We start from the raw sequence: 24,781 nt of genomic DNA, 5'->3' as shown, positions 1-24,781 counted from the left end.
TCTGAACACTTCAATTCCCCAGACTCCTCTGAACCTTCTGAACCAGGAGCGTGGTCGGTCCAGCCTTCCCCTCCCCTTGAGACGATACTGAGGCCTCCACCTGCAAGGCAACACGTGCCCTCCCCACCTCTCAGGGCCCACCTCAATCTCCTTTTCCCCATTTGGTATCTCCTTTAAGAAATCCTTACCTTCCCTGAGATTAAAAGAATGTTCACATTCCTTCCCCTCCCCTCCAGTCAATACAGCTTTTATTGCCTCTTTAAGATACCACAAATAAGTCTGGAAAATCATCCGGCTGTTTCTGTAGCTAGATGACTTAGATCTTATTCATCAGTCTGTGGAACTATTCCTTCTTCGGAAACACAGATAACATCCAAAACTTTCCCGACATCCTTGTCTTTAACTGTTGTGGCTTGCTGAATCGAAGCAGCTGGGTTTGATACAAGTTCAGTGTCATTTCCTTCAAGAATTAATTCATCTTTCTGGGCTTGAGATACCGAACAAGGAACGCCTGATCTCACCTGAGCCCTGTGGATGTATTTTTCACTCAAGGAGTTTTGGATTTCAACAGGAGAGCCATTCTCCAGAATAACAGCGTTGATGGGGAAGTGAGTATACACAGGCCTCATCTTGTAATGGAAGCCCAGTGTAACCCCCCTGATCGTGTTCTGCACACAACTACTGGTAGTGCCAACGGTAGCCAGTTCTTTTCTTTTTCCCACCATTTGTCAGCTCAGAGCCTCTTCTTTTTCTTTCCAAGGAGACTGAGTTCTACATTGATGTGACTGAAGCCCCTGTGCAGGGTTCCTCTGGGGCCCTTCCCAATAACAGTGCATCCCTTCAGAATGATGTTGACATTTTCTGGAATGTCGACAGTCTGATTGCTGAGACTGGTCTTCATTCTTGCAGTAGATTTGGCAAGGCGAGCTGTTTATATTCCTTTTATTAGTTTATTTTTTTCCAGCATCCCAAATCTTTTTAATAACAAGACAGGATCTGAGGTTAGTTTTTGTAGCCACGGTGGGCCAATTGGCCTCTGGTGCACTCGGACTTCTGGCCCTTGGAGCATTCACAGGGATTGGTAGGGCTGTGTGGGGTTCACAGGGCCTGTTGAAATGCCTATACACCTCGGGGCCCTTTCAAGGATCAGAGAACAGGATGGTGCCACAGCCCTTGCAGGAGTCCAGAGCCAACTGGTTGAAGGCAAAAATCTTGCTCCTGGTCTTAGGGATGTGGCTCATGTGTAGTGCGGACACCTTTAGTTTGGGGACCTCTTGGACACACACATCATCCATTACAGTTCCTACAAGCATAGTTGTTTTATTTTCCTGGTAACAAAGCTCTATCTTCCCAATCATCTAGGAAAGGAACAGAGGCCACCAGGTAGTGCGACTCATGTACAATCCCGTCAGTACAACTCGGTTGAAGGTGGAGCTGGTTTGTCCAGCCAGAAGTCTGTACAGATTTACCAACAGCATCAGAAAGGGAGACAGAACATGAGAGACTCCTAACTCTGGGGAACGAACTAGGGGTGGTGGAAGGGGAGGAGGGCGGGGGTGGGGGTGACTGAGTGACGGGCACTGAGGGGGGCACTTGACGGGATGAGCACTGGGTGTTATTCTGTATGTTGGCAAATTGAACACCAATAAAAAATAAATTTATTATTTAAAAAAAAAAAGATTTACCAACAGCCTTAGGTAGATGTCCAGGCTCCTAAGCTTACGCCAAATCTTTCAGTCCTTGTGGGTGGTGGGTGTCCCCTCCCAAGATGGTGCCTCCTGCTCAACCAGGTCCATAAAGCCCTTTTATTAGTTTCTATAGTTTTACATTTCACATTTAGGTCTTTAGTCAACCAAAGATAACTGAGGACACACATAATAAGGTGCCTATATTTTTGTCTGGATAGAAGCCAGTTTCCCCAACATCATTTATTAAAGATTCCACCTTTGTCCATTTGTTTTTTTTTTTTAAGGATTTTATTTATTTATGAGAGACACAGAGAGAGAGGCAGAGACACAGGCAGAAGCAGGCTCCACGCAGGAAGCCTGATGTGGGACTCGATCCCAGGATTCCGGATCACTGTCTATGTGTTCTTTTTTTTTTTTTTTAAAGATTTTATTTATTTATTCATAAGAGACACAGAGAGAGAGGCTGAGACACAGGCAGAAGGAGAAGCAGGCCCCATGCAAGGAGCCCGATGTGGGACCCGATCCTGGGTCCCCAGGATCACACCCTGGGCTGTAGGCGGTGCTAAACCGCTGCGCCACCGGGGCTGCCCTGTCTATCTGTTCTTGATGTCACTTCTTTCGTACATCAAGCTCTCATGTGTTGTTAGAGCTGTTGCATGATGTTATGTTTTCTTCCATTTTATGCTTTGTCCCATGCCTACTTCTTTGGCTATGACTTTGTAATATGTCTTAATAGCTGGCGAGTGAGGTAAGTGTGAATGGTAATTATTATCATTACAGATGAGGACACTCAAGTTCAGACAACCTAAGTGATGTGTCCAAGATCACATGACTAATAAGTGGCCAGACCAGGATTTGAACTCATGTCTGAGTTATTTAAAAGACTGGGCTCTTCCCATTGTGCCAGGCTGTTCTCAGGGTTGTCTCTTTCCCCAGGAAGGAGAAGAGGTGGGGAGGGTACTTTGATTACATTGGCTTCATGCTTCTGGCATCCAAGGAGGTCACATTTCTTCCCAGAAGGAACTGACATTTCTTTTTGGCTCCTGCAACCAAAGGGAGAAGCCACATTCTCTGCCACTATTGCCTTTTCCTTGGGAGCACCCATTAGGGTAGAGAGAAGCAGGCTTGAACTGGGGGCCCAGAGAAACGCCCTCTAGTCAGTGGGCTTCATGCTTCCTGTACTGTGGCTGCGAGTGAGGGCTGAGAGACCACATAATTATCTTTATCTTTTTGAAAATAGATCTGACCATATCTGTCTCTCCTGCTAAAAACAAAATAAAGAAATGACACTATACACCCGCCTACCACCACCCACCAAGAAAAAACAAAACCCAAGTCTGCAATGAAGCAATCGGCTGCAGATTTTTGGTGTTTGTATTTCCTTTTAGTTGATAAATCTCTTTTTTCCTATAATAGAATCATATGCAGGAGCCCCAAATGAAAAACAATAAAGTGTGGCTTTATTAACGTGTAGCTTTTCAAGTCCAAAGTGGAGATCTGCTCAGCTTCCTCCTGTGCCTGACACCTAGTAGGTGCTCAGTAAATATGTATGGATTTAATGAAATAGGCTTGGGGGCCTGTCCATGGGACCCATTTGGCATCCACAGACCTTGAGGTCAAGCATGAGCCTCCATGATGGCACTTAAAAGCCTAACTTTGGCCTTGTTCTGTCTCCTAGACCAACACCAGCTGTACTAACCAGCTCATCATTCCCAAATTTGCCCGGTCCTTTCTTTACCTGTGCCTTTGCTAAAGCTCTTCTCTCAGCCTGGAGTGCCTTTCCCTCCCACGTGTCCTGCTGTGTGGACCACCAGATCTTTGTAACTCAGCTCACATAACCCCTGCTCCGTGAAGCCTTCCTTGATTTCTTGCCAGCTACCCTGGAAGCCCCATCTTTGTGCTGGCTGTGCATCGGCTATCGTACTTGTCCTGGCCTGGTAAAGCTCTGCCCCGGAACTCCTCAGGGCAGGGCTCAGGCCCTTCGTCCCCATCCTCAGTTTAGTATTTGGTCTCTTAGGGCTCAACAACTATTATCTGAATAAATGAATGAAGAAGTGAATTGATACATGAATATGGAAACAGTAGTCAACCCGCTGGAGGCCTGTCATTGGAGGATCCAGCCCAGGACAGCCCTCCCAGAAGGACCCGCAGTGGTAAACACCCAGCAATGTGTGGCGAGCCCCAAGAAGGTGGCTCCATCACTGTTGCAGGCTGGGAGGGGTAGGAATCTATGAGGCTGGGTTCCTGACATCTGTAGCTGTGAAGTGGCAGCCAATCAAGGGTTGGTTCTTGCAGGGGTCGGGGCCTCTTCCTGCCTGAGGACTGCTGTTTTCCAGCTCCCACACTTCCCTCTCTGTTCATCCCAGACCTGGGCCTTGGAGAAATCACTCCTACCTCCATAACCTCTGAACAGTCCTGAGGGAGAGCCCCTTCCACATTCTAAGTCCTGAGTTTCCTTTGGACTCTTGTAGTTGGCTGTTCACGGGCAGCTTCTTTCATCCCAGAGAACTTGCCTGAGGCTCCTTTCCAGACGGTGATCCTTCTGGAGGTCTTGGTCCCCCCGCCTTAGTAATCATTCTCTCTGCTGGCCCATGGTGGTGCCCAATGCTGGGCTTTGTCTGAGAGGCTCAGTGAATATTAAATACCCAGCAGATCTGTGGGAACACAGAAAGGTCACCAAAACCATCAACAAGGTCTAGCCAGCCCTGGAGCAGGACAGAGCCATGAGCTCCTCTCCAATGGGAGACATGGTAAACAGACAGTGACAGTGTGGTCAGCTATATACATGGGTGTGCTTTCAGCAAGCACCAACTTTATGCCAGACACTAAGTTATACATGGTAATGTCTTGCTCATCAGATCGTTGAGGAGCAAGTATAAAAATCCCCATTTTTTAGATGCGGAGACCAAGGCTTACAGAAGTAAAATGACTTGGTCAAAGTTTCACAGTTAGATGAGTGGCAGAGCTGCAGTCAGAAGCCACATCCCTCTGCTGTAGGAACTTTGAAAATAAAAGCCATTCCCTGGATGGTGGTTGGTTGGTTTTCGTGGGGGGAGGGAAGCACAAAGGAAGCCTTCATGGATAGGATTCTAAACCTGAGCCTTGAAATTCCTTAATAACATTGGTTCATTTATTCAACCAAAATGTATTGAGCACCTACTGACCTTCCCTGAAGGAGCATAGTTTAGTGATAGAAAAAAAAAAATCAGAAAAGGCAAAGCTTATGTCAGTGGCAAGTGTGACCGGCGAGTCTGTGGGAGGGTCTCCATTCAGCATGGGGGGAGCAGGTCATAGAGGGCTGTCTATCCAGTAGGAGGGACCACGGGAAGCTCCTACTACCGTGTCGGGGATTGTGGGAAACTCTTGGTCCAGTGTGGAGGATCATGGGAAGCTCTCCAGCCGGTGTGGGCATCCTGAGAAATTTCCTGGCACAGTGCAGTGCGTCTTGTGAGGCTTGGGGAGGAGGGGATAACTGCGCTGAGTCTAGAAGGCTGAGTGGGACAGGAAGGGGAAGAAGGGTCCAGAAAGACCCTGGAGCAGTACGTGCAAAGGTCCGGAGGCCCGGTCTTTTCCGTGGGCCCCGAGAACAGGCTGACAGCCAGCCGTCGGCGCATGTGTGTTTGTTCCAAGCCCACAGTGGGGAATTTATGAGACCTGAGTCAATTCCTGGGGTTAGTGCAAGTCCAACGTGGCTCAGAGTTGCATGATGTAGTTTGAGATTATTAGTTTCATGAAGTCATAAAGCAAGGCACACGGAAGGTTGTAAAAGCATTCCAGGCCCCAGGAAAGGAAGAACGGCCCTTTGGAAGTGTTGGCTCATTTCTTCCAGGCACCCTCCTCCGCCTGGACGCTGTGGGGGCCTCTGGTTGAAGAATCCACAGTCTTGTGAGGGCCGCTGCTGCCGTCGGAAGGCGGCTCCGGGACTGGGTCGGGGCAGACAGCGAGGAGCAGGAGCTTGGGTGATCCCTAGCCCTTGGGGGGCCGGAAGGCCCAGCTGTCTCTGTTTGCATGGGTTCTGGAGGAGAACAGGCCGATTCTTCTAGAGAGGGGCCTCTCCACCCCCACCCACTCCATGCACAGCGATACAAATCCGAAGGAGAAGAAAAGCCCAGGGCTTCAAATCCTGTGAGCTCCCCCGGGCCTCCCCCTCCAGCCTTGTCACAGGAGGGCAGAGGCCCAAGGCCGCCTCAGAAGAAAAGTGCAGTCTCCCCACCCAGCACGGGGATCGACAGAAAACTGGCACGAAGGGGGCCCTGAGCCAGGTGTGGGCCTCCGTTCTCCCTCGGCTGTGTTCTAATGAGAACTTGGCAGAGGGCTCAGGCTCTCTGAGCCGCGGCCTCCTCTCGATGAGGCTTCAGTGAGTCAAGGCAGATAAAGGCCGCTGCCCACGGGCCCGCACGTAGGTTTGGTTCCCCCCTCCGCTCCCCTGCCCAGCGTGGGCAATGCAAGTCCAGAAGGGCTGGGTTTTCTGGGTTGGCGTCGTCCTTCCGCCCTCTGGATGGCTCCCCTACAGCCTGCTTCCCCCTCCCGTAACCCTCGCTTGCGTGGCGCTCCCCACCCGGTTCCCCCACCTGAAACCCTGCATGGCTCTTCCTCACTGCAGGGGGCATGTCAGGGCAAGTGTTGGAGCGGGGGCAATTCACCTTTCCAGACTATTCTATCCGGTCCTGGCATTTGCCCCTCACTTGGGCTTTTCCTTTTCCTTTACGGTGGCAGACCAGCCCTCTCCTCCCCACCCGGCCCCACAGCCAAGCCTTCCAAGCACAATTCCTAACACTTCCCTTGTTAGCCATGGGGGCCGAGCTCCTACTGCCACTGATTAGTATGGCAAGGTGTGCTTTTGGCTTCGAGGCAATGTCCAAAAAAACCCAAATGTGCAAATAAATAATTATGCTCAGACATGCACATGCTGTGCGCTACATGATGTCCCTTGTAAGAACAAGGGACAGGCCTCTGCTGGCTCCTGGGCTTTCAGGAGAGCCTTCACAAAGCATGTAACATTGAAGTGGGTTTTAAAGGTCGAATAGGAGTTCACACGAGGAGGGAGGAATATGAGAGAACTTCTAAGCGGAGAGACTAGTGTATGTAAAGGTGGAGAGGTGTGGAAAGGCCTGGGTCACGAGGTCCTGCTGTATGTCGGGAGAGAGGGAAGGAGACAAGTTGAAGCACTGGGACAGGCAGGTCTGCACATGGTGTTGAAAGCCAAGCAGAAGAGTCTAGTGTTCGTTATCCTGAAAAGGAGGAACGGAGGGCAGTGTGCAGAGGGGCCTCAAAGAGTTTCAGGTGTCTGCTGTTCTGACCATGTACTCAGCAGTCAAGAGGCAACACTTCAGTGCCCCCGTGACCTGCCCAAGTGTTTTCTGGGTCACCTAAAGGGTCAAAAAATGGAAAAACCATCACCGGAGCAGTTCTCAAACTTTCTGGTCCTTGGAGCTCATTTCCCTCTTAATAACTGTTGAGAAGCTCAGGACTTTTTTGTTCCTGTGGGTTATGTCTATCAGTATGGACTCGATTAGAAGTTGAAGTCGAAAAATCTAAAAAAGAAAAAAGTCAAAAAATCTAAAATATATTAAGATTAAACCCACATGTCCAAATGTTTAAAAAGTCTTCATGAGAAATAATTATTTAAAAAAAAATCAGTGAGAAGCGTGGTGGTGTGTTCGGTTTTTGCAAATCTCTGTTGCCCGGCTGGCTCCATAGAGGGAGGACAGCTGGATTGCCACATGTGCTCCTTCCGTCTGTTGTACTATCAGGGGTCACACAGCCTCTAGGAAACGCCACTCTGTGCCTCTGAGAGTGGGAGTGGACACAGCAGAGTCTAGGGTTACTACAAAAGTCCTTCTGACCTCCTAGACGCCCCCCTAAGTAGCCCACACGCTGCCTTTCAAGAACTGCTGGTCTAGCAGCAGCCAGGCAAATCCTCAGAGGAGCGAACAGCTGTCTGAACAGCTGGGAGAAACAAAAATGAAAATGAACCCAAAAAAACATCAGAGGAAGAACAGACTTAACTCTGTGATGCAAAGAGGAAGGGACGCAAGTGAGGCAGTGTCACCTTGGGGTGATCTGGGAGCCAGGGACATCGGCCTGCCTCCCGGCTCTGCCACTTATGGCCTGCTTGACCAGTTAGCCCATCTGTAAAATGGCAACAAGGCTAGTACAAGTAAAGCACGTGGCACAGGGCGAGATGCAGGGACTTTGTAAAAATAGCATTTGTGCAGTAGCCAGGAAACGCGTGCGAGTGTGGTGGTAGGATCAGATGTGGGCTCCAAGTGAATGGCAACCTTGAAAACTCTGGTATATTAGCACAGCTGCTCAAGGTGTGATGTGGCTGTTAAACCAGCAATCTCAACTTTAGGCTGCATTAATGGAGGCATCATGCACAGAACAAGGGAGGAGAGAGGGAGCGCTCCTCCCGCCGCCGTTCATAGTGCTCGGACCCTCCCTGAAGTACTTGGTTCATCAGGATGGGGAACAGACTTGACGTAATTCATTCCAAGCGAAGGGTTTTGTTCAGCATCTGCAAGACTTGGCCGGAGGGTGAGAGGCGATCAGGAAGAGACACAGTCACTCCTAAGGACCTGGAGGGTTGACACGTTGCCTCAGAGTGAGTCTGGCCTCTGCTGGGAAGCACAGGAGTTTGACAACCACTGGAGTGTCTGAAATCTAGGAAGTCCGGGCGGGCGGCAAGGGCCCCATCCCCAGAAGCATCAGGCACGGATGAGGCCCGGCGCAGCTCCCCGGGGGCGCCCACAGAACCCTTCCAAATCCCAGTTCCTGTGCCTCTGCCGGCTTGGAAAGAAATGTCAGAAGAAATGGAAAGAGAAGGTGGAGAAGGGTCCCCAGGGACGGCTGCGAGGAGCAGGCGCCATTCGGTCAGGCCGGAGGCTGGCTTCGCCGCCAAATTGGATCTGGAGATGTACCTGCCAATCGCTTGGCCTAGAAACCCACAGGGGAAAATTCAGCGTCGCCCGCAGACAGTCCATGGAAATTAGAGCTTTCCGCGCCCGAGATGCCCAGCGAGGGGAGGCCCAGCGGCCTGGTGTCAATACTGCGAGGACAGAACGGTCTGCGAGGACAGACGCACCCGGATGGCTCAGCCACGCGGAGTCCTGGGGCGGGGGGGGGCACCCTTCACCCTTCTCACCGCTGCAGAAGGTACGGAGCTCCTTCCAGACGCAGGATGGGCCGTGGGCACCCACGTCAGAACGTCAGAACGCGGGCCTGGCCTGGGGAAGGACGCCCTCCCACCCTGCCTCTCCCTCGAGGCGGGCTCGGCTGGAAGGCCGAGGAAGCGGGACCGGAGGCCGAGGGGCAGGGCGGGTGTCCCACCGCTGCCGCTGCGTGGGGCGGGAAGGCGGAATCCAGGCCTCATCGGTCAGGTCCCGACCCCCAAGGCCCTCTGACCTGGCCTGGCCTGGGCCCCTGGGGGCGCAGCTGGCGTGATCTGCCCTCCCCGAAGTCTCAGATGCAGACCCACCTGGAATGAGTCGCCAGCTGCTGCCGCTCTACAACCAGTCCGCTCCCTGGATGACGTCGGGTCTTCCAGGATCTGGTGCAGAGGTCCCAGGAGGGAGGACACAAAACCAGGGCAGCCTTCAAGGTATTGTTCATTGTCCCTCAACTTCGTGGTCAGCTTCTAGAACCAAAGGGGTGGCAGAAAGGAGAGGAGAGCCTACAGCCCCTGGAGCGATGCCAGACGTCCCAACCACACATTCACGGCTCATGTGCATCTGACCTGGGCCGGGCGCGTCCTCTGGTCTCGCCCTTCACCAGATTCTGGGGATACAGAGAGGAGATGCACAGGTTTCCAGGAAGAGGGGCCTTGTAGAGTCCTCAACATAGACTGGCTGCATGGACGAGTCGGGGAAGCAGCCACGGGCCAAGTCAGAGCCACGACAGAGCAGTCCTCGGGGGCGGGGGCCGGAGGCCACGAAGAGCCCGCGTGTGGGCCGCCCCCCTCTCCACCAGCCGGCCCCTCCTGCAGGCTCCCTCAGCGCTACTAGCACCTAAACCACATTGGTCCCAAGTACAAGAACCTGGGAAAACTCACCCAGCATTTAGACCGCTGGGCTAAGAGATGGCGGGGCACCCGGACACTGGTCTGGTGGCCCAACAATGGGAACAAATAGGGCTTTTTTCTCCAGCGTGTAGAGGTGCTATTCGTGGAGCACTGAATTCAGAAGAACTTGTCTAAACACACTATCGCCTCTGTTTAAGGCTGGTGAAAAATAACACTTAAAATATTAATGTTCCAGCTGTGCAGAGACGTGACTGCACAGGCTAAGCGCTTGGCACTCACACAAGAAAGGTAGTTTGAGAGCCTAGGAGAGGAGTTACACACACGGGAGGGGACGAGTCAACGCTGAGCATAATGAGCCAAGTTTCTCACTGTCCTAGAAAGGAGAACGTGGAAAGTGAGAAGCTGGACTGCACCTAGTGTTGCACCCGAGTGAAAAGTACCAGTGTGAACTCATCGACTTTATATACAGATACAGAAATACAGAGGTCACTGTGTGCACACGGGTACTTTCTATGTGGCTGCCCAGATGACTTGGGAACAGTGAGCAATAGCAAGGAGCACACCTAGCACCAAGTTTTGCTTTCTTTCTTTTTTTAAAAGATTTATTTATTCATGAGAGAGAGAGAGAGAGAGAGGCAGACATAGGCAGAGGGAGAAGCAGGCTCCCTGTGGGGAGCCCAATATGAGACTCGATCCCAGTACCCCAGGATCATGACCTGGGCCAAAGGCAGATGCTCAACCACTGAGTCACCCAGGGGTCCCTCAAGTTTTGGTTTCTAAATACAATGTCCATGGAAGGGAACCAGAGCTCCTTGAAGAAATGGCTAAGTCCAGGTCTGGCGCATAGAAGTACAAGAGCCTGGGACACGGTACTGCACCACAAAGTGAGGAAGTACTCAAAAGAGTGGGAAGAAAACGCCAAACACAGAAAATGGCCTTCAGAATGCACAAAACAATGGCAAAACCTGGGTCAATGAGCACATCAAAACCGCAATAGTAATGGATTATATACCACTGAATAAAACTGCAATTTGAGCCCACAGCGATGCAGGTTATGAGTGGGGAAAGAGAATGCCAGAAGACAGGCTTGCTAACTAATAAATGTAGAAATTATGCAATCTGAAAATCACTTGGCAACCATCTTAGTAGTCCATCAGGCAAGAAGCATCAATGGATATTAAAATTCACGGGGCAAATTTTCAAGAGAAATAGGATATTCTGTCTCAGAATTCCTTATCGCAAAACACTTACTAAATACAAAGGGGCATCGAGTAACTGTTCAGTGGAGAAGCTGGGCAGACACCACCTTCCTTGAACAGAATGAACCAGAAGTGGGACGAGCCGACACCCTGTGCCCCCTCATGAGATGCAGTGAAAAAAAGCACAGTAGCACTTCTGTAGTTCTTCCAAAATCACATTAACTGGAGTTTAGTCATGAGGAAACCACCACACATACATTAAACCGAGGGCCATTCTAGAAGACAACGGTCCCGTGGTGTAAAATGTTATGGTCATGATGACCAAGTATGGGCCGAGGAAGATATAAACGTGGATCAGGTCCCCTTTGCTATGAAGACACTTACGGACACTGAAATGGGTCCGGGAGCGGAGGTGTCCATGGGAGCACTTTGTATTGTCCCCGGGACTTTTCTGTGAGAAGTTGTTTAGGGGTGAAAAGTTATTAATGGTTTTTGCAAAAATGCAAACATAGTCTAAACATTTTAACACTAAAGATGTGAAAATATTGTACTTTAATTTCCTCAGAACTGGACACAAAGTAAAAATTAGTGAAGCTATTATCAAACCAACACAGGGAGGCCTAATTGACCAAAAAAGAAATTTGAACCCTGCCCCCCTGCCGCCACCACCAAAAAACCTAAAAGTTGCAAAAATCACTCCAAGGTTCCTAACGTTGTCCAAAAATATCTTCACCTCAGCTGTTCCAAGGCCACCGCCACCAGCCCCAACCATTCTCATCCGGTTTGTAGCCACTTTTGAGTAATGTTCCAAGTATTCTTCTAACTTGCTGTTGCAAATTAGAACCCAGACTGGCTTCTCTTACTGCCGAATCATCGGTTTTGAGACGACTCTGGACTTTGTCCGAGATGGAAGCCAGTTCCACAGGCAGTCACCAGGCCCGCGAGCCACTGGCTTCCATGCGGTCGGCGCATCTGGAGAGCCAGCAGGAGCCCCCCAACCTTCAGTCAGTGACAGCTGTCCCGAACGCGGGGGTGGGGGTGGGACGAGGCTGCTTGCTGGACGGCCTGGACGGCCGGGGTTCAGAGGAGCTTCCTCACTGCCTGAGGAGGATTATGCGCTCTCAACATGAGTAACTGCCACCAAACCAGCTGGGAAAGGATGAGGTGCTAGGTCAAGAAAATTGGAAAATGAAGTGACACAGGAACCAGAAGTCCGTGATGGCTATTTTTCTAATCTGTGCTCCTGTAAGACAAGTGGGTGAAGAATCCAGTACTACTCAAAATGTTCTGTCAGAATTTCCAACTCAATGGCAGGGACCTCCTCATCAATCATTGCGGAATTGGCAGCACCACGCACACGAAGCCGATCTGTCACCACTGAGGTTTCTTCGGGGGTCCCAGCCTCCTCTCCACGGAGACCCTGAGGGACCACTGCTCTCCCGACCCACCCACCCCCAGGAGAGGCGGCCTTTTATAGCCAACTTGTCACCACCACTGCTGCGGTGCTTAATCCTTTTCCTAGCAAGTCCAGGCCTTCTCTCCCTGTCTTGTCACTGCCCCTCCCATCCTCCCATTCCCGAACTACCCACACTGTTCTGGAAACTAGTCCGCTACCCAAACAGGTCCAACAGTTATACTCCCCCTCTGGGGTTCCCCCCACTCTCTTCTTCCAGCTGTGGTTAAGATGCTTCTTCCAATGGTCTCAACTCTGATTCTAGAGCCCAAAGGTTCCCAGGTGCATTCATCTGACTTTGTTCTGGCCAATTCATCACTATGCCAGGTGTTCTGAAGTGTGCCTACTGCTGAATTTCATTATCCAACTGTTAAGAGCAAGGAATGGCGCAGCAACAGCAAATAATAATGTCAAAGCGGTACCTAAGACACCACATACATTAGGCTAGCACATATGCTTAATACCATTACTCTGGAAAGAGCTTGTGATGGTCTCAAGCAAACCAAATTGAAGCTAAGACCCAAAGTCAAGAGGCCAAGATGACACAAGAACAGGAAGCATCATACACTTTAATATATGACGGGTGAATCACAGTCTAAACAGCGGTGGTTTTTTCTGTAAAGGGCCAGACAGTAATTATTTGGGCTTTGTAGGCCCGTCTCATCTCCAACTATGTAACAGTGAACCTCTGTGGCACAAAAGTAGCTACAGGCAATATGTAAACAAACGAGCATGGTTTCAATAAAACTATAAACACTAAAATTTGAATAATCATCTTCAACATCATAAAATCCTTTTTTTGAAAACAACATAAAGACCATTCCCAGCTCATGGGACTGAAGTTAGCCAGTCCCTGGCTTTGATCTTCGAAATGGATGTGGGAGGTCAACTAACATGACAGGTTGTACCCAAGCCTCATGCCTAGGGAGCTCACCAGAACCGACTTGGTCAGGAAGGATTTACACCATGAAATTGCTTAATTTTGGTCGAATATTTTGTAGTTTTATTAGGCTGGTTGCTGTACGACAAGAGCATGAGAAAAAAGGGAATTTAAAATTTCAAAAAGCCCTCATGAACACTGATCTACGGTCCAGCAAGTATTCCATCTCTGTGTTGATGTTTTGATTGAGGACACAGGAGACCCAATAAAACTGACCCAGCACCTGGCCCCCTAACATGCCCATCACTGAAGAAAACATAACTATGGGTGACACAGGCACTGTCAGCTCTCAATCTAAGATTCTATATGGCAAAGGGATCATTTTAAAAAATGAGAAGTGCAATGGTGGATGTATTGAAAATATTTTATAATTAATTCTCTAGACTCCTAGCCATGTAGTACAGGAAAAAATTATATGCTGGAAAATAATATTTTTAAACAATGTGAAGACATATTTGACTAAAGGATGGCAGTAAGAATTTAATATAAACTTAAGCTTCCTCACATTTTCCAGAGCAACTGAACAATAAAAATATTTCAAGAAACAGAATACCTCAAACGCAAAATTCCAAAGTCAAAGAGCCACTTACATTAAGAGATTTACCAAAACTGTTTGTAAATTAAAAGACAACAGCAAAAGGTCACAAAAAGCCTGTCTTTCACAGCATCTTGGCTAATTGTTTCGGCAGATAAAACAAAGTAAAGAATGGCCAAAACTTGGCCTCAACTGTCTTCTTATAATAATGATTAATCCCACTATTTGTGGTTTTATTGTCCAAGGACAAAAACTCCATGCCACCAATTTCTGCTGTCACTTTCCAGAGAAGAGGCTGCTGCTGGGGTTTGTGTGTGTGTGTGTGTGTGTGGTTATTTCTTTTTTCTTCGCTTTTTGCTTTTTTCCAGTTTTCGCTATGCTGAACAATTAGGCAGCAGAGAATGACATAAAAAAAATGAAAATATTCCATTATTCGACCAGAAATGCCCTCTTCCCAACTCATTTGCTTTGCCTTGAAAGATGAACATATTTACAAATCCTTATTTTATTCTCCTGAGACATTTTGCATGATCCATTATAAAACATACAGGTAATACAAAGTCCAAAGGTCTGCCGTGTTTAAGGAATACACACATGAAGATTAAACTCATGATAACACTGTGGGGAGAAATCATGGTCTCATTTATTTTCATGAGAGACAGGTACGAATGCATGACGTAAAAGCTTAAAAGTCATCCCCAAACTTTGCTAAGGATTATTGCCAAGAGATTACGCAGGGAGAAATCTGTGCAAATTCATTTTCTTTACTCGGTATCAGATGGTAGGAGAAAAAACTATTCCTTTAAACAGTCTTATTTATATTCAGGAAAAAAGATTTGAAAAACTCAACAAGTAGACATATTCCCCCTCTTTATGATCAAATAATAATGCCAATGAAGATTCTAATAAAAACAGTTGAAAAAAATTCAAATAAAAGCCAACACTGCTATTAAGATTTTTCTTTTAATATGCCATGAGATATTCTTGATTGTATATTTTCCAAAGTACTTTTCCAGCTGCATCTCCCAACCTTTCCAGAAGATTCCACCAGTCTTTCCAATGCAATAAAAGATGCTGGATTATACTTTTGTCCACCTTCTCTTTTTGAAAGTAATATAATCCTAATGACTTTAATGGTCATACATTCTTATCTAATAAGGAAAAACACTTACAAATATCAGAAACCCAGTTTTGAAACATTTGCATTAATTTTGAACTGAATCAGCATTTTTGTGGGTTTAAAAAAAGGCAGCAATTTGAACTCACGACTTATTGACAAAACACATTTCTGCAGAGGGAAGGGGAAGAGAGGGATAGTGAATGCTGCATTTCTCCATTGGCCCCAAAGTGCTAATTTCACAAAGGGATACATCAAAAGCAAACATGCAATGGTGGTTTTAAAACTTTTACTGCAATATAACAATGAAGTAAACAGTAATTAGACACCTACCAATTTTTTCCCAAAACAAACCAAAAAAAAAAAAAAATGTAAACAGGAAAATAACTCTGCCTATACTTGTACAGCTTCTTAAATCATGTTAGAAGGGTCTCACATTCGATGATCAAGAAATTTTAAAATAGCAGTAATTATTTTCATTTTAAGAAAAGGACCCCCTCCCCCCCAAGTATTTAACATGAAAGAATGGGCTTTCTTACACATTAATTCAATACGTATTTGAAGCAGCAACAATAACCATCAATAATTTGGCATTTCTGTTTACAGTTGCTCCAAAATTTTTTCAATTTCACAAAGCCATTATCCAGTGTTGCCATGAAATAGAGACTGTAAATTCTAGGTAGCAAAGATTCTTTCTGAAACCAATGTTAAGTCAAAGAAATATAAAGCAGGGCATTACACTAAATTTCTGGATCTAGTACACTAAAAAGAGTGAAACCTAGGAAAAGTTACCTACTGTTTTATAGAAGAAATAAAGACCTGCAAAAGCTGATTTTTGGTTGTATAATATTTTACACACTGTGTGGATTTGCGGCATCTGCTAATTGAAGCAGACATGCACTGTATTTATCCCTGCCCTATATCCTAGATCCCTCCCTCCCCACCCCCAACAATCTACTACCTTATACCAAGTATTGTGGATATGAGCCCAAGTCATCCCAGACAATCCAGTGAACAAAGTTAGTGTAATGCACTGGTGTGAAGTGTGAGATTAAAAAAAAAAGTCCCTTTCAATCTTCATCAAAGTTTTGCTGTAGAAGAAAATTGGCAGCCAAGTTCTCATTCTTCTCACAAGCAAAATACGCTTGTATCACAAGTCCTTCAGGAAATCCTAGTGCCTTTAACTGGAAGAAAAGAGAGAAAACACACATGGGTTCCAGCAGAACCAGTATAGGCAGATCAGCATTTGAAAACATGAAGACATGAAAAAGCTTTTGAAAACAACACATGGAACACATGCTTATTTCAGTGTGGATTCATGTCCAACCCCAAGCAACTAGATGGGACCTATTGCCTTTCCTTTATCAATGACCAACAAAACTCTGCTGCTAGTTAAAGCCATTAGACAAACAGATACTCTGCTAACACTCTGTTACAATAAAAATTAGTTGCTGACTTCAGTGGTTTAAAAATAAATGACCCTATAGAAATGTATAAATCAAACAGCTTTTAGTATGTAAGGGGGAAAGATACAGATAAGAGCAATGAAAGAGGATTGTTTAACTACTTCATCCAATCATTTGTAAAGAATGTCAGTAGGCTCAACTATCAGTCTCCATCTCCTCACCTAGAAAAATGGGTGGTCAATTATTAATAATATTACATGATGTATTTTGAGATTAAGATTAGGGTACTCTATATCTGCTTAATTTTTATAGAATTTTAAATGGTGATAACAGCTACTTAGTGGTTTTCCTAGTCTATTAAAAAAATCACTTTGATTCAAAAATGACTGCTTATTTTGAAAGTCTTTAAGCACTCAGCTATCTAATTCGTTAGGTACTATATATCTCTCAGCCAAGTATTTATGAACCCTCTGTTCAACTGTCTAAATCACCTTGTATTAGACTGTATCAAGAAATGACCTTAAAAAAAGGTCTCAATTCAGCATGATTAATATTCATCCATGAAAGGAAAAGAAAAGCTCAAAAATGATTTTGTTACCTAGGTCTGGTCCAGATTAAAGCTGGGCTAGCTGAAGTAAAAGGTAGATAGGGCACGATCCAACTACATGCTTCTACAAGATACACACTTTAGATTCAAAGACACAAATATGCTGAAAGTAAAAGGATGAAAAAAGATATATATACCACACAAACAATTACAAAAAGGAAGCTTGGAGTGGCTATATTAATATCAGACAATACACATTGTGATTAAAAACTGTTACTAAAAACAAGGACATATTCTGATGATAAACCATCAGGAAGACTTTGTTATAAAGAAATGTAACAACAGAACCCCAAAACACATGAAACAAAAACTGACGGAATTGAAGGGAGAAATAAATGGTGATTTAACAGTAGCTGGAGACTTTGATATCCCCACCTTCAATGCTGGACACAACAATCAGGCAGGAGACTGACAAGGAAATAGATTTGAACAACATTAAAACCAACTAGACCTAATAGACATTTATGGGACACTTGACAACAGATCACTCATCCTTTTCAAGTATGTATCAAATATTCTCCATAAAGACATGTTAGGTGACAGAACTAGTCTCGATACATTTAAGAGGATTAAAATTGTGCAAAATACATTTTCTGACCACAGTAAAATGAACTCTGAAATCAGTAACAGAATAAAATTTGGGAAATTCAAAATCTGTGGAAATTAACATAATCCTTAACCAATGGATGAAAGAAGCAATCACAAAGGAAATTAGAAAACATTTGAGATGAATGAAAACATCCCATGCACTAAAACTTAAAGGATGCTGCTGTACCAGTGCCTCGAGGGAAGTTTACAGCTGTAATTATCTATAGTAAGACATATCTTAAATAGATAATCTAAGGTTCTATTTCATGAAAGTAGAAAAAAGAGAAAATGAAATCCAAAGCAAGCAGGAGAAAAAGAATAAATATTAGAGAGAAAATATGTAAAATAGAGACTAGAAAAATAGAATCAATAAAACCAGAGGTTGTTTTTTTTCTTCAGAGTAACAACATTGACAAACATTTTAGCTGAACAGGGAAAAAAAAAAAAAAGAAATCCGAGGATTCAAATTACTAACATCAGAAACGTGGTGGAAACACTACTTTTTATAGAAATAACTATTTTAGGAAAATACTGTGAACAGTTGTATGCTAACAAATTAGATAATGCTGATGAAATACACAAATTCCTAGAAAGACAAAACCACCAAAACTGACTCAAGAAACAGAAAATCTGAATAGCCCTTCATAACAAATGGAGAGATTGAATTAGTAATTACAAAATTTCCCAAAAAGAAAATCCAGGCCCAGATAATTTTATTGGTGAATTCTACCGACTGTTGAATAAATTAAAACTATTCTTTATAAACTCTTCCAACCAACAGAAAAGGGGGAATGCTTCCTCATTCTTCAATGAGGCCAGTATTACTGATACCCAACCAGACAAAATCATCAAACACACAAAAAGCCACAAGCCAATATTCCTTATGAATACAGCTGCAGAAATCTTCAACAAAACACTGGCAAACCAAATCCAGCAATATATAAAAAGGACTATCCACCATAATCAAGTGGGATTTATCCTAGGAATGCAACACTGGTCCAACATACAAAAATCAATGTAATAAAGTGTTAACAAAAAAGAGAACAAAACCATACTATCATCTCACACATAAAAAGCGTCTGACAAAATCTAATACCCTTTTGTGATAAAAACACTCAATAAACTAGAACAGAAAGGAACTCCCTCAGCCTGATAAAGGGCATCTAGTAAAACTCACAGCTAACATCATACTTAAGGATGAAAGGTCTCTCAAGATTGGGGACAAGACAAAAGATGTTGACTCTCATCATTTCTACTCAACAATACCATGTATACAGAAAGCTGTAGGCAAGACAACTAGGCACGAAAGAAAGAAAAAGAGGAAGGAAAGAAAAGAAAAAAGGAAAAGAGGGAAAAATGGAATAGAAAAGAAAAGAAGAAAGAAAGAAAGGGCATCCATATTGGAAAAGAAATTAAAACTAATTGCAAATGATATTCTACAAATAGGAAATCTTAAGAAACAAATTATCAGAATTAATAAAGGAGTTCAGGAAGGTTGTAAGATAGAAGTTGTATTTCTATACAGCTAAGCAATGAACAATCCAAAACTAAAATTAAGAAAAACATTTCCATTTATAGCAGCATCAAAAAGAATGAAAATGCTGAGGAATAAATTTAACAAAAGAAGTACAAAGACTATAGAACATGTCTGAAATTACAGAAAATCTAATAAATGGAAAGGCAACTCTTGTTTATGGCTTGGTGAGAATGTTGCTAACATGGCACTACTCTCCAAACTGATCTGCAGAAAAAATACAGAGTATTAAAATCCCAATCAGTTTTTGGTTTCGCATTTCTTCTAGAAATCAGACAAGAGGATCTTAAAATTGATAGAGAAATGCAAGGAATCCAGAACAGCCAAAACAATCTTGAGAAAAGAAAACTGGAGATTTCAAAACTTACCACAAAAAAGCCACAGTAATCAAGACTGTGAGGTATTGATTGGCATAAGATAAGCATATAGATCACTGGAACAGAACTGAAAGCCCAGTGAACCCTCACAATTATGGCTATTTGATTTTCAACAAGGATGCAGGACAATTTAATGGAGAAAGAGCAGAATTTTCAGTAAACGGTGCTGGATATCCACATACAAAAAACAAGAAGCTAAACTTCTACACCTCACACTACAAACAAAAATTCACACAAGATCACATAGACCTAAATACAGGAGCTATGTAAGTCTTCAGAGAAAAAACAGGAGTCAGTCTTCTGTTCTGACCTTCCATTAGGCAACTTCTCTTAGTATGACACCAAAGGCACAAGCAACAAAGAAAAAAATCTTCTTCAAAACAGAAATCAAAAACTGATACCCCTAACCATTAAAAGAAAGTAATAATAAAAAATTTAAAAACGCTATAGAACAATTGAGGCAAGTATCATTCACTCACTTCAGTTACTTGAGGGGGGAAATATTAGCATGATATATAAAGTATCTTTGAAGAAACATGTAATTATAAACCTTGAACACTTGAAATGTTTTATCATATATATGGACAAAATATCTTTCAAATGATTTTCTAAGTATTAAAATGCTCTTTATAAGACTTCCATCTCAACACACTTGCTAAAATAAGACAGGGCAGTAACTGATTCCCTATTTACAAATATTAACAATAAAGGCCAGAGAAAAATGAACGACTTGTCTTTGTATCATGCAAACTAAGTTACTGCAGTGCCTCATGTAAACTGGTTAACCTAGTAAGGATGAAAACAGAATCATGGTATCAGGTTCTGATGTTTAACATACATATTTTTTATATATAATTCACATACATATCTATTTTACACTCTAGTGACAGCAGTAAAGTAAAATTTAAAAAAATGAATAATCTTGAGTTAGGCATTCACTTTAATATAATTTTCTTCATAAATTTTAAGACCTAGATGAAATTTTTAATTTTTAAAAATATTTATAACTATTTTATAAAGCTAGATTGGCATTCATTGCTAGTCCCTTGGCTTCACAAAGACCAAGATGTGAGAGCAGGGATGAAAAATACACGGTCTTTGCCTACTGTTAATCCTTAGAACAATGCTATATTTGGCTCTGTCCAATATAATATCACCAGTGGCAGAAATATTCTGTATCTGTGCTCCCAAGGCAGCAGCCACTAGCCCCATGTGACTAATGAGCATCTAAAATGTGGCTAGTGTGACTGAAGAACTGAATTTTCAGCTTTACTTCTACTCACCCTTTCTATAGCTTCTTTTTCCTGAGGTGTTACTTGAATGTAGTTCATATGACCACTTCCGGCTTCTGCAATTCCTCCACTGCCACCTCCACCCCCTCCTCCTTGACCACCAGCTTCTTGAACTGGTTCATTTAACATCTGAATAAAATGCTCCTGGTGCTGGCTAATTTGCTGTGGTAATTTGAAGAACAGAAAAAACAAAAAACCAATGCAATGACAAAGTATCTTCAGGAAACTAAGAATTCTAAGTACAAATATGAGAGAAAGCTAGAACTTTGCAACTGCCTTATTTTTAGAATGATTCTGCATTATTTAATCTTTGGAACAATGTGATCTCTCTTATAATATTAACGAAACTTGGTACTTCTGAGTGAGGTAAACAGCGAAGAATTAAAAGAATTCAAATTCTCTTTCAGGGTTGCCTGGGTGGTTCAGTTGGTTAAGCAGCTGCCTCTGGCTCAGGTCATAATCCCAGGGTCCTGGGATGGAGCCCCACATCAGGCTTCCCTACTCAGCAGAGGGTCTGCTTCTCCCTCTCCCTCCTCTCTCTTTTCATGCTCTCTTGCTCTCAAATAAACAAAATTTAAAAAACAAAAAATAAATTCTCTCTCATAAATGCATCCATTTCCCCAAATTAACGTTAAAAAAATTACTTGGGGCCTATAAAAAGAAACAGAACTTCTGTATCTTCCACACTAGTAGGCAGTACAAAGCTGTATAAAACTTACTTTGTAACTTGAGCATTAAATAAGCCCATGGGTATGTCTTTAAGAGGCAGTGCTGCACTGATAATAAGTTTGGGAAAAAAAGATTTTACAAACAGTTTCTATGGTAAAGAGTTTCTCAGATTCTTTAATAAAGTATTTCCCCAAGGATGTAAAGTGTTAGTAGCTGATCAATTTAAATTAACCTAACCTCCACCCCCAACACACTCTTTTTTTAAAGTACATCTAACCTATAGTATGTTCTATTGAGTGCAGCTCAGAAAAAGTTTACGGAGCTTGTGGGGGGGGGAAAGGGAGTACTCATAGACTTTAAAAAATATGATATGCTTCAGAAATTCACTTTTGAAATTAACTCTAATTAAATAGTTACCTGCAGTAATTGAGGATTTTCTCGACCTATCTGTTGTAGCAATGCTGGGAGCAGGGAAGGATTCTGTTGAATAATTTGTCTCATCTGTTGAAATTGAGGCTGATTCCGTAAAAATTCAAGGGGATGTCCTAAAAAATACATAAATATTTTTAAGCAAAAGCAGCCATTACACATACAAAAGGCTGGTTCAATCAGAATTTTAGACAGCAAATGCTGTCAAGTGAAAAAGTTGTTCTCAGATGTACATAAAATAAATAATGTCAAAAATTTTTCAATTGTACCAACAAGCAAGTCTTATGGTACAGAAATTACTATTAGCATAGGCAGAGAGTATAGAATGACGTTTTCCTCAACTGTCCTGGGCACTCAATATTATCAAATAATGAGAATTTATGACCTGCATGTACTCTATCAAATAAAAAGTACTAAAATTGTTCCTAAGATAAATATATACCCAGGACTAACAAAATGAAAAAACCTGCTTATTTTATAAACAACCCAAACGCTTAAGAAAACAAAAAACAAACAAAACAACCTGAGCTTGAATTCCCAGGAAATTCTAAACCAAGTAAGTGAAAAATAATACTTAAAAATTAAAACGTTCAGGGATCCCTGGGTGGCGCAGTGGTTTAGCGCCTGCCTTTGGCCCAGGGCACGATCCTGGAGACCCGGGATCGAATCCCACATCGGGCTCCTGGTGCATGGAGCCTGCTTCTTCCTCTGCCTATGTCTCTGCCTCTCTCTCTGTGTGTGTGTGTGTGACTATCATAAATAAATAAAAATTAAAAAAAAAAAATTAAAACGTTCAGATATGTAGATAAGAAGTTTTGTTAACACAAACTTGAACTACAATTAGAAAAACAACTTTGAAAAAAAAAAAAAAAAGAAAAACAACTTTGGTTTTGATAATTAAACTTCAAACATTTATAACACATAAATGCTTGAGATAAATAAGATACAAGTCAAGTTGGTACTAATGTATTTAGAGCTTGTTAGTCCAAAATCCCATAACAATAATAAATATTAAGGATGCCAAATAAGATACAGAACTTGCAACTTTTTGGAGGTAATGTGGTTGTCTGATTATTCTTAGGAAGTCAAAAATTGCATGTAATTATGCTTTTGAGGTTACTAATTCTAATGAGAATTCTTTATTTATTTATTTTTCCATGAGAATTCTTTAGATGTTATTTCTTAAATTACTCAAGAAAATCATTCAAATTAAAATGGCCATAGGAGTATGAGAAGTATCCTTTCTGTGACACCAGTTTTATAGATGAAGAAATTCAGACTCAGAAACTAAGTTAACACACTAAGTACAGCTAAATGGGATAGGAGCCCATATCTGAATCAAATTTGAGGCCTCGTCTTTCTGAAGAAATGAAAAGCCTGTCCTCTGGTAAACTGTACACAAAATGCTCAGGGCTTTTTGTCAACCAGAGCTGACTGTCTGAAGTAGAGCTAAGAAAAGCATCAAAGAAGGGCTTCTTCAAAATTAACAGTTTAAATTACTTTATCAATACGGCATACGGAAGGAGACTGAAGGAGAATGCAGTTAATTCCTGGGCCTACCAGGCCTACCTCTGTAGTCACCTTTAGCAATGGAAGGGTAGGTGCTGGCCAGTACAGGGAGGTAAATTCAAGCTTGGCTTTTACCTCTAGATACAAGTCTTCAAGCTTCTCAGTGTTTTATTTCTTTGGTGGTATAATAATCACTAGGATCCTATTGGCTTTGAACTTATACATATTTTATGACATTCATAGGGAAAGAGAAGAGACAAGGTGAGCAAACATTCTGGCTTCAGAATGTAACACAAAATGTGAACTGGAAAGCATTTCTTCCTTGAAATAGGCTAAACATATGCCTTTTGCCAAAATTACAATGCTAAGGCCTCAGCAAGAAGATATGTAACAGCTACTTGGGAGAATTCATTTTGGGCTCTTCTCTAACATTAATGGATAGAGACCTTGTGTGAAAAGTCCTCCAGATGCTCCAGGGACAAGCCTTACCTCAGATTAACCATATGTTAGAAACTCAGGACCGTGCCCCCTCCAACTCCCAGTAGCCCAGACTAACCTCCAGGACTCGCTGTGGTTGTTGACGCTGTTGTAGTTGCTGCAGCAGCTGCCACCGAAGATGGAGGAGCCCCAGTGCTGACTGCGGGAGGGGTGTCCACCACAGCCTGACTCTCTCTATCTCCAGGGATCCCCTACAATACAATTTCCCAGCTTTAAAATAGCTTGTCATTCAAAGTTAATTCAATACAATACAAAGTAAAAGATTTATTGATCTATTTAACGTGCTTGTCTAATTTCCAAAAGCATCAAACATGTCTGTTTCAATTAAAAGGATTAAGACTTATCTGAAAGCTGCATATATTCAAATGAGATTAGAAATGATCTGAGCATGGTATAGAAGAATATATATTGCTATAATGTAAGGCAGCACTGTCCAGAAGTTTCCATGATGAAAAAAATGTTCTCTGTGCTAAAAAAAATTTTTTTTTAAAGATTTTATCTATTCATTCATGAGAGACACAGAAAGAGAGGCCGAGGGGGAAGCAGGCTCCATGCAGGGAGCCAGATGTGGGACTCAATCCCGGGTCTCCAGGATCACACCCTGGGCTGAAGGCCGCAATAAACCACTGAGCCACCCGGGCTGCCCTAATTTTTTAATATACTTTTAATTTTATTAAATTCAAACAGCTACCTGTACTAATAGTATTTAACAGCTATTTTACTAGGCAGTGTAGATCTAAGGTATAAAGAGATTTGTAATTTAAAACATAAGTCATAAAAATGATTACATATAACAAACACATTACATCTAACATCAAAGATCATAAACTTGGCATATAATAATGTACATTTTTAAAAGGCTATTAGAATTTTACAATGTCAATACAAATCTTACTAAAATTGGGCATGTTTGTTTTTTA

General features: G+C 43.2%; 1 protein-coding gene and 2 pseudogenes across 2 annotated transcripts in view; all 3 read right to left on the bottom strand.

Annotated features, from left to right (window-relative positions):
- Nucleotides 1-323: 323 nt before the first annotated feature.
- LOC140640993 (large ribosomal subunit protein uL6 pseudogene) lies at nt 324-901 on the bottom strand (annotated as a pseudogene).
- Nucleotides 902-1,002: 101 nt separating this feature from the next.
- Nucleotides 1,003-1,796, bottom strand: LOC140641058 (large ribosomal subunit protein eL18-like; annotated as a pseudogene).
- Nucleotides 1,797-12,909: 11,113 nt separating this feature from the next.
- Nucleotides 12,910-24,781, bottom strand: part of RAD23B (RAD23 homolog B, nucleotide excision repair protein) — a 45,910-nt gene continuing 34,038 nt past the window's right edge. For both annotated transcript variants that reach the window (XM_072842247.1, XM_072842248.1), the window contains exons 7-10: nt 23,920-24,052; nt 21,843-21,970; nt 20,748-20,918; nt 12,910-16,136 (exon numbers count right to left, since the gene is read on the bottom strand). In XM_072842247.1, the coding sequence (XP_072698348.1) occupies nt 16,023-16,136; nt 20,748-20,918; nt 21,843-21,970; nt 23,920-24,052 (546 nt within the window). In that variant the 3' untranslated portion in view covers nt 12,910-16,022. The remainder of the gene's footprint in view (nt 16,137-20,747; nt 20,919-21,842; nt 21,971-23,919; nt 24,053-24,781) is intronic.

The sequence above is a fragment of the Canis lupus genome, chromosome 10 (assembly GCF_048164855.1).
Source record: "Canis lupus baileyi chromosome 10, mCanLup2.hap1, whole genome shotgun sequence".
Classification (NCBI taxonomy): Eukaryota; Metazoa; Chordata; class Mammalia; order Carnivora; family Canidae; genus Canis; species Canis lupus.
The sequence above is the reverse complement of the archived record's forward strand: the minus strand, read 5'-3'. Positions and strand labels throughout refer to the sequence as shown.